The 13921-nt window shown below is 42.3% G+C and overlaps 1 protein-coding gene across 12 annotated transcripts in view; it reads right to left on the minus strand.

Annotated features, from left to right (window-relative positions):
• LOC135493151 (protocadherin Fat 1-like) overlaps window positions 1-13461 on the minus strand; it is a 97442-nt gene extending 83981 nt beyond the window's left edge. For all 12 annotated transcript variants that reach the window (XM_064780135.1, XM_064780127.1, XM_064780134.1 and 9 more), the window contains exons 1-3: window positions 13310-13461; window positions 8662-12052; window positions 7811-8125 (exon numbers count right to left, since the gene is read on the minus strand). In XM_064780135.1, coding sequence (XP_064636205.1) covers window positions 7811-8125; window positions 8662-12052; window positions 13310-13312 — 3709 coding nt within the window. In that variant the 5' untranslated portion in view covers window positions 13313-13461. The remainder of the gene's footprint in view (window positions 1-7810; window positions 8126-8661; window positions 12053-13309) is intronic.
• Between the last annotated feature and the right edge of the window lie 460 nt (window positions 13462-13921).

The following is a 13921-nucleotide window of genomic DNA, read 5'->3' on the forward strand; positions in this document are numbered from 1 at the left end:
GAACTACTGTAAAGCCAATAAGGTTGCAGCCAAATCAATACAAACCAACACCTGCCCGTCCCTCAGTGGCTATTTCACTGGATCAGCTCCGTCCAGAGGACCTTCCTTTTCTCATCAAGGCAAAGGAGGTGAAGCCATTAGGCCTCGGAATCAAACTACCAATCTTGTACAATTGCTTGCAACTCCATCAACATGCACCGACATACCAAGACTATACTGCATTCAGTTCCCAAGCCATGCAACTGACACTGAGAACGTATGATATGAATGTCTGGGCAGATGAACTTGCTCTACCTTGGCTTCGGAGGCATGTCAATAATGTTGTACAATCGCTTGCAACTCTCATCAACATCAACGGACATACCAAGTCTTCATTCATCCTCAGTATTCACTCAAGGCCAAGCATTACGATTCCAAAGTAATCAACAACATGAACATCTTGGGAAAGCGATGCAGTTCCTAAGCCGAGCATTGGCAGCAAATCAGTGATAGGGTTTTTGTCAGGAGAATGGCACGATAATGAACTCGTTGCCTGGCTATCTGTTGCTTGTAATTGAGAGAGAGGGATAAGGTTGAGTTCCACAGCCCCACAGACCCCACAATCTAACAGTGTTTACTTTCAGTGCAAATTTACCAACTCAAATTGAAGTTTCATAGAGATTGGTGGGATGATTCAGAAATTCTAATGGCCGTTATTACTATGTTGAACCATAATGACTTTGCTTGATATATTTACATCCGTGTAAAAGTGGGCCAGGTAAATAAAATAAGGATTATAGATTATTCTCTTACTATGAGTAATTTGTGCCTTTATCAGCTTGTTTTTATATGATCTATTACCTATGCCATTGTTTTTCCAATAGTTAGTCAATAACACCTCCCAAAGTGGTGGTTCAGGTTCTTTGTTGTAGGCGCTCAGGTGTGTAGCAGAGAAAGGGGTCAATTGGTGTGGGAACTTTGTGTATACTTGCTAATTACCAGCTGGCACACCTTTTATAATCCTTTTAACATATACACTGTACCATGGGAAGGTACACTTTGCCTGTCCAGTAAATTCTTACATTGTCATGACTGAATAGGCCAAACTAAGCCAAGAGTCAAAGTGCTCACTCAACTCACAACCAACATCTGTCAAAATCATCTTCAAAAATCACATATCCCTCAGAGTGAATTAGGCATCCAAGCTGTTCAATCAGTTTGAAGCTTTGAGTAAGCAACCCAAGTCATGTCAAAGTGTCTCCATCGTGATTACAGCACCACTTTATACATGGTATGTCAGCAGATATCACATCCCACCAGAGTACCATCAAAGGAAACTGTGCGTGTCGCCTTTGCGGACTGAAAAGGGTTATTTTTTCATGTTGACATGTAATTCCCTTATTTGTTCTGAGATATGACTACAAGTAATAAGGTTATAAGAAACACTTTTTAAACAGCCATTTATCAACATCCTGGACCCAGTGTTTCAACGCACACTAACAAAGCTAAAGTTTATCCTCCACAGGACGTTTAATAGCAAATATGGTTTAATGGCAAAATAACAATACACAAACCAAAGAAACAAATTACTCTGTAAAACTAGTAATCCTCTCAGAGTGCCTTATTAGACTAACTCTTCAACACAATAAGCTCCTTTGGTGACAAATGACCCGTTTCTTTACAGGGGATAAGAACTGGACAGTAGACCATACATGTTAGCCCACAGAGGGTAGACCACCAACGAGGTAATCCTATGCTAAACCCAGTGAACGCCAATTTGCAGCAACAGGGTCGCACCAGGTCTGGACACAAGTGAGGAACTGCTTCTTTAATCAACATAGTATTCAAACCTTTGCTAATAGGCATCCAGTCGAAAACTTTCTGCTCAGAATATGAGATTCCAAGAGCCTCCCTATACTCTCATCTGAGCCATAGTTTGCTACCAGCATGCGAAGCAGATTGCTTAGCCTTGGGGAAGCAGGAAGACAAACTTCAAGACCACTGATATCTCCCCACTGGGCAGGCTTATTTCTCTAATATGAGAGCAGAACTTGAGAGAGTAGCCACCAGGTGAACTAAATGAAAGCACCTCAAGTTTCGAGCTGCTCCTGACTCACAAACTCTGATCACCAAGGTCAAAAGAAACCTGAACACAAGTCAAGGAAAGTAAGGCACTCCAAGAAGATGATGAGCATGCAAGAGATGCAAGCGAAACATTCCAGCTGCATGCTACATGAAAGTATCCTTCATGAAGGAAAGAATGGCATCCATCAATCGGCCAAGCCTTCAAGGTGTCTGACTCTAAAATGAAGTTTGATTTGTTTCTACTCTTTTGTAGAACGCTCCAACTAAAAGCATTGCCATTGGGGTAACTTTCTTCAGCCCTGATCATCAACAGGATCTCATTTACTGCAACCACTTTGAAAATGACCACAAAGCTACTTCTCATGACTTGTTGGCCATTAGTAGCCAATCATATCGCTGGTCTGTCAGCTTTTAGCCTTCAGACATTTTCTAAAAGCTTGAGAGGACTAAGTTCCAGGCACGAGCCCTCACAGGTGCAAACACCAATATTGAATTTCTTTAGCACCAAAGTCCTATATTTCCTTAGCTCAATGAGCAGAAGGCCACAAATGACCCTAGCTGCTCTTTTGCAGAAAAATCACAAACAAATCTTGTTCCTTGATGCACAAAATAACATGAACAAGTAATTTGTGTATGATCCCCAGGCATACAGCCTGAGGTGAGAACGTATACATTGCCTTGGTTCCATATTGACTTCTAAAAAGCCTACAGCAGTGCAATGACAGCCCTTCTGAACACTTGCCAAAGACTTTTGAATAACATTGACTTTTCCTTATCATTGGTGCTGTACATATTGCCCACATGTACAATGTACATGTACAATGTACATGTAGGCCTCACTGACAAGCAAACTATTTCCTTTGTCCCATGTCACTTTTTCAATGATCAAAGATGGGGTTTGAACAAAAGAGGGTTACCAATTGCCGCTGGGACACTAATTAGGGACCTTAGTCAAGTCTATCCAAGTACACTCATTGTACACTCCAGGCAGAAATGACAGACATCTCATAAAATCCTTTTAAAACAAGCCAACCAGAAAATGACTTCACACATGGTGCTAGTCATGGTACTATAATCAGGTGTCTTGTTGGTCTCCAGGTTGAAGGAATGAGTGGAGACAAAGAGGAAATGGAACAATAACTCTAATTGAAGCAATTAGAAACATCACCGACCATGACAAGAACTTATTTCAAGAACCTCACTTCTGACTTTTTTAGGTTTTTTTGGAATAGTTTTTATGTCCAGTTATCAACATGCTCAGTCACTAACAGTTCAAAGGAAAATTTATGCCAAGCAATTGAGGTTCAAACAGCCAAAAGGTAGCTGTCAATAAGGCTTTAGTCATTCCTGCACATTGCAATAATGCTAAAGTGCCTATGATCTAATGTCTCAAGAACCCATCATTGTAACACCTCAAAGGCTAACCAGACTTATCAGAAACCTTTTAAAATCTTCTCCAAATCTACACACAGACTTGGCACAGGTCATGAACTCTTCACTCAGTGTGTACATTTTGTACTCTCTGGGGGGTTTAATGCGGCCACTTTATAGCCCTTCATTCATAAACCACCCATCCTAATATCAATGGTGAAGACAACTTGCCCGTTTGAAAGACGATGGTACATTCTGATTGTGTTTCTGACAATGTCTAGCACCACAATCGTACAGTGAGTCTATCCCGCACCCAGCATCCAATTCTAAGCATGGCCCGCGTTAACGAGAATGCACTGCGCTTTCCTCATTTGGGTGTGTAGTCCATCTGAGTCATAATAAGCTGAATTTATGCACACTCACACACAACCAGACAAAAAGGTTGCAGACACAAGTACAGAGAATATCTGTTCATCAGACAATACCAAATTCATACTTTGTCAACATTGTCATCCAAGGCTGTCTCGAGAGCTACATATGTAATCTTTCAAAAGTTTATTAAAATCTGATATTTTCAAAATTAAGAGTGTTATGTTCATAAATCAAGCCTGTTCAAATCTAACCAGGGAGGATTTCAACAAGCTCATGTGCATCCCAAACCCAACCCACTTTGCATAAAGCATACAATTAGTGAAATAAATCTTTGAAGGAACTGGGTGAGATTCGACCTGACATGGAAAACCACTTTCAGTCAAGCCAAATCAAGTGGTGATCTTTACACGGACCTGGCTGTCACCAGACTTGGCCTAAGGCAACATTTGACCATATTTTCCACTGCTTACACTTGAGATAATGTTGACCCTCTAATGGTCATCTTTGCACAAAGTATTGGGTGTCTAAATCGGCAAAGCAGCCCTGGATTTCTGTAATGTTACAGAAAAACTGAAATCCTCCGACAAAACAAATTTGAGGGGGCTGTTTGAGTTCCTACTGTGAGCCAAGTTAGTCACAATGTCCAACATGTTATTTTTACCAAACAAAAAAGGGCAGGAGGGGTGAGGGGTTATTTTGAGTTGCCTAGCCCAGGAACTTTGCTCAATACCAAATGATAGGGCACGTTTAAGATACTCTGGAATCAAAGGATGCAGTGTCCTTATTGATTTGTGGACGATCATTAGGTGAAAATAGCTATAATTCAAGGCAATTACTGGCCAGGGTTGGGTCACAGAGGGTTGAATGAAGTCTTATTAGTCGACCAAAAACTCAGTCGGTTTTTGAAGGTTTGTCTGCCACTGACAACTTTGTTCAGCCCAAATAGGTGCAATCTCGATCTTCACATGATTTTGGAGGACTACATATTTCTTCCAATAATACAATATTTTTTTCTTGAATTTTTTTCTCGCAAGTATGCCCCAAAAATTTAGCACCGGATTGACAGTACTAGATCTGAAAGTGAAATATTTGTATTGAGCCTTCCACACATTAGACTGATCCCATGATCAGCTATTCCGAGTGCCTCGGGAAAAGTTCATCACACACGGTCAACTGTCACCAACAGCTCTCAGCAATGGGCAAGAGCAGGAATTCAAACTGTTTGTGCAAAGGAAAAGGTTCGTCAGAGCAAACATCAGATATTTGTCCATACTTCATGTACTTATCAACATTACGATGAAGCGTTATTGCGCACTGTGTGTGAATGAAATCATGGGTGATTTACACTGAACACGCTTCCAGCAGAGTTTGAACAAACCAGTTATCTCATACAATTATGCCTTGTCTTATTGTCACATTGGTATTCACAATGCCTTCATACAATCATTGACACACTTCTCGCACTGAGGTCGGTTCCTTTCAATATATATCAAAAAGAAATATTACAAAGTATAAAGCACACTTTATTGAGAAAATGTTATTCTGCTGGAATGTGCATCGATCAGTATGTCAACACAGGATATTCTGCTGGGCTTGATTGATTTGATTACAACCTATGTTTGGCCAATATCATTGAATATCTCCAATAAATTGACATCGGTCCCTTTCATATGTTTCATGGGTTAGACAATGTTCCTGCCACAGACGACGGCAGCACAATTCTAAAGGTCTCATGTTTAGCCCAATTACCAATCAGGTTGCCTCTGATTAATTGGTTACTTCATAGCCAAATGTTTTCACTCATAGTGACCGCAGGCTATGCTCTGACTGGTCAGGACAATATGTCCCATGTCCCTTTTTGAATAAGACAGCAATAAATAATGTCATGCATATTACTTGCATGTTTCCTTTCAAAGAATCAGGCCACTGTTGTCAGTGTTGATTGATTTGGTGCATGGTCAATCAAAATGAAAAGTTTACCCAGATCAGGCATGACTGGCGTTGATTACTACTGGCCAGGTCTGTCCAGATTATGACAGGATAGAACTGCTCCAGCTGGTCGATTGCACAGATAAAGCGATTCCTGGATGTGATACATATACCTGTACATCTAGCTTATGAAATGTATGCTGTCAACAACTTGGGCTACAAACAAGGACATTTTGATGACATTGGCAAAGTCAATGCCAGTAGATCTCGTCGAACTTTGATCTTGGACCCTAAATGCTTCCTCTCCCTAATGATATTGTCAACAAAGGCAGCCAAAAGCACTCCACAAACTAGTGATATTTGTCCCGTTCCCACCTGCAACACAGTCAATTTGACAAGGGAATGCTGGCGACCACCTTCCAATCACAATCCTCTTAGTCACAGCGTATCGTAGGAAAAAAAGTTGCCCGAAGTGCTTAGCTTCAACAGGGAAGGGGATCTGATTCCATGATTGGTTGAATCAGTGATGTTGAGAGACCCATAACCAAACAAAAACAAAATCGCTTTCAACACCCCAAACATTTTGATTTGCTGAACAACTCGTATACTGATATGATCCAACATGTCTTCATTCACAAAATACACCCAGACATGAATAGAGAGAAAGAGCCTACTTCAAGTTTTATGTTTTCAAACCCACTTAGTTCATGTAGTAGGCAAACAAACCTCAACAGAAGGGAACCCTTAGCCGAGATTTGAAACTGATATCCTGCACAGTAAGTGCTAAAATACTCAATATATCACACCCTTCTCATAAGAAATGTTTGCCCATTCATAAAACTTGGTCATTGGATCAATAAACTCCTTTGTTAGTGACGCTGCCAAGGAAGTTCCCTCCCCAACTTTACAAAATGAAAGATGAAACTTGGCCGTTCATGCTGCAGTCTCAATATGCACAGTTTGAAGTTTGAATTGATTCATGGCCAAAAAAAGATCATGAAAACCTGAGTTGTCCACTCTTCAAAATTATAAAAGGTCTCAACATGTCTGAAGTGTGCAGGTAGGCCTGCTGCAAAAGTCATAAAAAATCTCATTCATGTCATGTACCTCATTTACATATTGAGGCCTACACAGAATAATCTGGCTCAACCTGACAAGTCCACCACGACATGTAAATTGATGTATAGTAGACTGTACAGCAGAATTGGTCATACTTTGGGTGAAATTTCATTTTCCACAGGCACTTCAATGACTCATTGAAAATCGTGGAACTACTTTCTTGGGACATGGGGAGAATTCTTATGTCAATTCTCTGTGAATGGATCGGGAATGAGAGGACACTCGATGAGATGAATGAACTGGGCTGTGGGATACGTCGGGATGGGGTATCAATCTCAATGAAGATCCGGTCGCTAAGAGATCAAAGCATAGTGATTGCTGTTAGGAATTCAGTTGTGCCAGATCGAAACCAATATGACAAATTTGATCAAATAGTTCATGATTATCATAACAGCCGGTGACCAATGTACTAGGCGGAAATGATCTAACAGAAAACCGACCTACTCTCTCCAAAAACCAAGAAGGAATTATAGATGGGTGAAGCTTTGCCCTTGTAAACTGGTATGAACTGGGGGCAACAATTCTGTGTTTTTTTCATGACAAATCCCCCTTCATCAAGTTCATGAATCACCCAAGCTAAACTTTAAACCCAAATTGGGTAAGATTACAACCTGTGGTTAATACCCCAGACCCCTGGCACCACTGCCAGGCCAATTGTCTCCCTTTGAATCATCTTCTCATTGTCTTCGGTCCCACAATGAAATAGGAATTCATGTGAATTCCTTGTACTGCCTTGGTCTGTTTTGACTTCTGGCTAATGTTTTGCCCACAGGGTAAGAACTTACCATGTCCTTGGATTACAAACATATGACACAGACTTATCTGAGTTGGAAGATTAGCTCAAAACCATTAACCATTGCAAGAGGGTATGTGACAAATATTGACTTATTGAGCATAATGTTACATCAATTGACAACTTCATCATCAAGAACAAGTGAAGAAAAACAATACTCACCAGTATTCCCATTGATACTGAAGAAACTCTGTGGATTCCCACCAGTAATCTCGTAGGTGAGACGTTGACTTGGGTTATAATCCATATCGTATGCCCGGACTTGAACAACCGTGCTCCCAGGGTCACTATTTTCGAACACTGAGGGGTAGTAGACAGGCTGTTCTGCTTGTGGGATGTTATCGTTTTCATCCTCAACTTCAACATAAACCTGGATTGAGGATGATTGTGGCACTGCGGCCCGATCTTGTGCATACACCGTCAGCCAATAGAAAGGTGTGGTTTCGCGATCGAGGATTTCATTGGTTTTTATGTAGCCTGCAATGATAGAAAATAAGACTGTGGCAAAAGATCCGACAATTGCATGCTGAGTAGCTGCTTCTGATTTGGTGTGAGAGTCAACACTGACATATGACAATTCTTCAAAACTTACCAATTTACAAAACTAATGTCCATACTCTGCCCTGAGTGAGAGGACATGTACCAAGCTAGTACTAGCATCATTTTAGGGTAACTTCTAGGATCAACAAGCCAGTTGCTCAGAGTGAACTTCCATACTCTGCCCTGAGTGAGAGGACATGTACCAAGCTAGTACTAGCATCATTTTAGGGTAACTTCTAGGATCAACAAGCCAGTTGCTCAGAGTGAACTTCCATACTCTGCCCTGAGTTAGAGGACATGTACCAAGCTAGTACTAGCATCATTTTAGGGTAACTTCTAGGATCAACAAGCCAGTTGCTCAGAGTGAACTTCCATACTCTGCCCTGAGTGAGAGGACATGTACCAAGCTAGTACTGGCATCATTTTAGGGTAACTTCTAGGATCAACAAGCCAGTTGCTCAGCGTGAACTTACCCTCGTTATCGATGGTGAACACACCAAGACCTGTGCCATCACGGATGGAGTAGACAACCTCTCCGTCTTGCTTGGCCTTGTCGTAATCCTTGGCGGTCACCTTCATCACACTGCTCCCGATGGGCAGGTTCTCCTTGACAGAGCCTTCGGTCACCTGGTACGGAAACTTGGGTGCATACATGTTCTCGTTTACATCAATCACCTCAATAATGATCTGACACGTGACAGACATCGATGGCTTGCCGTGATCTCGGGCTAATCCAGTGATGTTGTATAATTGTTGCGTTTCGTAATCCAGTTTGTCAGCAATGCGTATCACTCCTGTTTGGCGATCGATGTCAAACTTATCAAACGTACCACGGAGCAGTTTGTAGGTGAGTAACCCGCCCTCATTCATATCCGGATCATGGGCGCTGAGGATCGTTACAACAGCACCAATGGGCAGATCTTCCCGAACTTTGATAAGATAGTTCGGCGGGGTGAATTTCGGTGCATTATCATTTACATCCGTCAAGGTAACAGTGACCTTAGCAATAGCTGTGAGTGGGTTGTCATGTGCTCCATCGGACGCTTTGATATGCAAGACGTGAACAGCCTGGCGTTCACGATCAAGCGGCCCTGCCACAGTGATGATACCGCTGATGGTGCTGATGGTGAACTGTGACATATCATTCATCGACATGTACATTATCATCGAGTTCTCACCAAGATCTTGGTCCTCTGCTGAAACCTGAACAACTGTCGTTCCAATCACTGAGTTCTCCGAAATAATCACCTCATATTCCTTCATGGTAAATTGCGGCGCGCAATCATTCACATCCTCGATCTCAATCGTGATCATTTTATCAGTTGACAGCTGTGGTTCACCGAGATCAGACACAGTCACATTCAGGTGATACTTGTCCTGAATTTCTCGGTCAATTTTCGCAAAAACTTTCAATTCGCCAGTGTATGTGTCAATTTTGAAACAGCCATCGATGTTTCCCGCGTTAATGACGTAAATGAGTTTGCCGTTGTAACCTGGGTCCTTGTCATGAGCTTCCAGGGTCAGGATTGATGCACCGATCGGTATATTTTCCAATATCTGAACAAGGTTTGGCAGCCCTGCACGGAACTCTGGGGCATTGTTGTTTGTATTGTAATGATCAGAGGTGTCCATGTGTTTCCTCTCTTCCACCTCCTTGAGTATATCACCATTCACAGTGGATGATTCTTGTAGCAGCTTACTCAGCTCCTCTGTCACGTGAGTCTCCGTACACTGGATGTTAACATCATTGTTTGACAACTGGTGGTTGCGGTTGTTGTTGACGAGAGTAACATTGACAAAGATAGGGTCTGCCTCATTCACTTGATCTGTCGCTGTGATCTGAATGTGTAGCATCTCCTCCTTGTTATCTTTTAGATCACAGTTCAGCTTTAAGGATCCAGTGGCTGAGTTGACTTTGAAGCAATCGCCATTGTTACCAGAAACAATGCGATAACTGATGATGCTTCCGGTATCAAAATCAATGGCCGATGCCACAACAAGTTCCGTTCCAATCGGTGCTTCACGTGACAGGTAGCCATGACAGTCGACTTTCTCAAACTGAGGCTTGTGGTCATTGACGTCCTTAACTTTGATTGTCACTGTTGTCTCTGCTTCTCGCCGGAACGGCTTCCCCCAATCAGATGCACGGATAACAAGTTGAAATGTTCGCTTCCCAACCTCATAATCGAGGACTTGTTTGGACATTATTTTACCAGAGAAGTAGTCAATTTCAAATGGAACTGGATTGAGGTTGGCAATGCTGTAGGTGATGTAGCCATTGTCACCTTCGTCAAGGTCAAATGCAGCCACTTGATGCACGAATGAACCAACTGGGCGATTTTCCTCAAAACTCACCACAGCATTGGAAGAGTTGAAAATTGGAGTATTATCGTTATAATCCTTGATAGCAATGCTTACGTTGGTCATGGCATGTTTTGGTAGCAACAGATTACTCCTATCCCACGCGGTAACTTGTAAAGTCATGTTTTTGACCATCTCATAATCTAAAGGATTTGCGCAAGAGATCAAACCTGTGTTCATATTCATCTTGAAGTAATTGTTTACATTCCCACCTGTGATTTCATATGTTACGTCTTCCTTCAAGATGTTCGGACCAGAGGCGTTCACAAATAATAATGGAGTATTCACAGGAATAATTTCATCAACACTCATCGTGTATTTCCTATCAAACTTTGGAACTGAGTGGTGAGATTCTTTCAAATTGACAAATAAACTGACAGTAGCCGTCTGAGGAGGCATCCCCTTATCAATCGCTTGGATTGTTAGATTGTAAACGGGTGTCACCTCCCTCTCAAGAGGTCGAGCAACTTCCAGGCTAAACTGATCTCTCTGAACTTGGATGAGATTGAAATGTCCATCAGGGTCACCATGCATGATATGGACGACATTCAATTCGCCATTTTGCCCGGTGTCCCGATCAATAACCGTCACAACGGCACACACCGTGCCCGGCTTTATGTCATCTGGAATCAATGTCATGCGCTTCACGTTTATTTCTGGAGCATACTTATTAACACGCACAATACGGATTTTCACTTTCGCCATGCTCATTGAGGAGATTCCACTAGTGAAGACTTTAGCACCTCGGTCTCTCGCTAACACGTCAAGTTCATAATAGTTTTGCTCGGAGTAATCCAGGGGGCGTGTCAGAGTGATTGTGCCACTTGTTGGATGAATAGCAAACATGTTTGTTTTCTTATGAAAGCTATAGTAGATGTCGCCATTGATGCCCTCGTCGGCATCAGATGCCGTCACTTGCACGATCGTACTATGCAGCTGTTTATCCTCACCAATCTCCGTACTATATTCTGTGGGATAAAATAACGGCATCAAGTCATTCCGATCTAAAACTTTAACAATGACTTGAGCGCGGGTTTCAAACGGCTCAACATCACCTGAGTTTAATCGACCAATCGCTTTCACTGTTAGATGAAATTTGTCTTTACTTTCGCGATTCAAGACATCGTTGATATTTGTCCGCGTTCGAATTTGCAAAAAACAGAAATCGCCAATCTGCTTTTCTTCGGCCTTAAAAAATGCATGTTCATTGCCATAAATAACCCGGAAGCGAATTTCTAAGTTAGGGTCATACGCCACGATACCCATCCGCGATGATTCCGGCATCGTATAAGTTTTTGCCAGGAAGTTTTCATGTATTGTCACATTGTATGTATCTTGGGTGAATTTGAATGTTTCCTTGGTGACCGATGTGGAGGCGCCATTGCCAGGGAGGAGGAGAGTGCTGGCGATGACAACAAGTAACCACCAGGTGGCAACCTTGTCTGTCCACGTGCACTTCCGTCCCCGTGACATTGTGGTAAGCCGGTAATCCATGGATGGTGCCTACAAAGAGAAATCATTTCAAACATATTTTAAAACATGGTTGGAACTGGGTATGTCCTTGCAGTCATGGCAGTGGTGAACCTACCGCTTACGAGTTAGAACGGCCCCTGGTCAAAACTGCCCTGCTTTAATAGAGTCAAAACGGCCCCGGGTCAAAACGGCCCTGCTTTAATAGAGTCAAAACGGCCCTGAGTCAAAATGGCCCTGGGTAGTTTAGTGGTAGTTAGGGGTCGCCAAGGCCTTGAGCAGAGGGTAGTTGAGGGTGTCAGCTGATAGTATTCCATCCTGAGGAAATCTTTTCAAGAGATACTTTTAAAGTCTTTGATGGCAGTGTCTATAGAGCAAGAGCAAGTATAGTTCAAATTACAGTTCAAATTACAGTTCAAAATACAGTGCTCTGAACACGACATGTTTTTTTGTCAGAAGGGTGTGGGGTATCTGTCAACTACCCCTTTAACTCCCAGTGACAGGAAGGAACAGAAACTACCCTCTGCTCAACTACCCTCTGCTCAACTACCCTCTGCTCAAGGCCCTGGCCACCCCGAACTACCACTAAACTACCCAGGACCGTTTTGACCTGGGGCCGTTTCGACTGACTCTGGATTTTCGAGGATGGCACCTCACATACAATGACATAGAATGAATCCAGACACACCATTATTTATAAAAATCAATAACGTCACTTGATTACTGATAAATTAAAAAGTAATATCTGCATGTAGTGATAACATGAATTTTTCATTTCAATTACAAAAATCTCTGGTTGGTATTCCATAGTGATGACAAGAGAATATGCACGGCTTAGTGTTGGCAGTTTGCCTGCATGCGCAATTTAGTACATGTAATATGTATAGATTAAATCAGACGTAGCACTCGGTTTCATGGTGACATGCACTATTTTTCACCGTAAATCTGGATCTCCATAGTTAAACTATGATTTATAAATACAAAATTTCAGCAAATTCATTCAAAATAACTGCACTACGGCATTGTGTATTAGCGGATATCTATTTAACTGGACCACAAGTAATTACGAATGGTGTACCTCTTTATGTAAAAAAATATGCAACAAAGTAGTCACTTATCAAAACTGACTTCTGAGAAAACCCCTACACCCACTCGCCATGCTTGGCATATAGGCGCATGTGTACAGTGTATACACACAGTCCGTGCAGCATACCGACCGACATACAAGTATCGCCACAAACTAACCTGTTTTCGAGAAGAAGGAATATAGCTAGAAACGAACTACCTTACCATCAGATAATAAACATCCTATTTGGTTGTCTTAGCACAATACTATTCCCCATCCCACGGTTAAAGAAGTCCATTATTTACAAACTAGCGAGCCTCTCACGTCCTCTCATATCCTCTCATATCCGATACCGCGGATGACTGTCAATCATCTGGCAGCAGTTGTCGATGAACCCGCTTGAGTCCCAATTCTGTGGTACTGCCTCGTTTTGGGATTTGTCGTAAATACGTCACTGGGACAGAAGTCTATTAATAGATGGTGATTACCACGGCGTTCATCAGCAAGGGGGGACACATCTTCAAGTTCGATCTGTCTAACCAGTTCAGGCAGAAAATTCCCCACATCAAACAGTTGTGTGAGCACCCTGTATTGATGGATACCATCGGTATGTGGTCTTGAGAAGCCGGTTCCAATGACCACTCGTACTACTCTGGAAAGAAGCTGAGATTGCTCTGGGACTCGCTAGTCCCCACGGGCCCGGCTATAAAACACCGGCACCCCGACATGTTCGTCTTCTATGAGAAGGAAAAGGAGGTCCTACTCATGAAGATAGCTGTCAGCTCCGACAGACACGTCCTCGCACGTGCGGAGGAGAAACGATCGAAGTACTGTGG

Source organism: Lineus longissimus, chromosome 9 (assembly GCF_910592395.1).
Source record: "Lineus longissimus chromosome 9, tnLinLong1.2, whole genome shotgun sequence".
NCBI lineage: Eukaryota > Metazoa > Nemertea > Pilidiophora > Heteronemertea > Lineidae > Lineus > Lineus longissimus.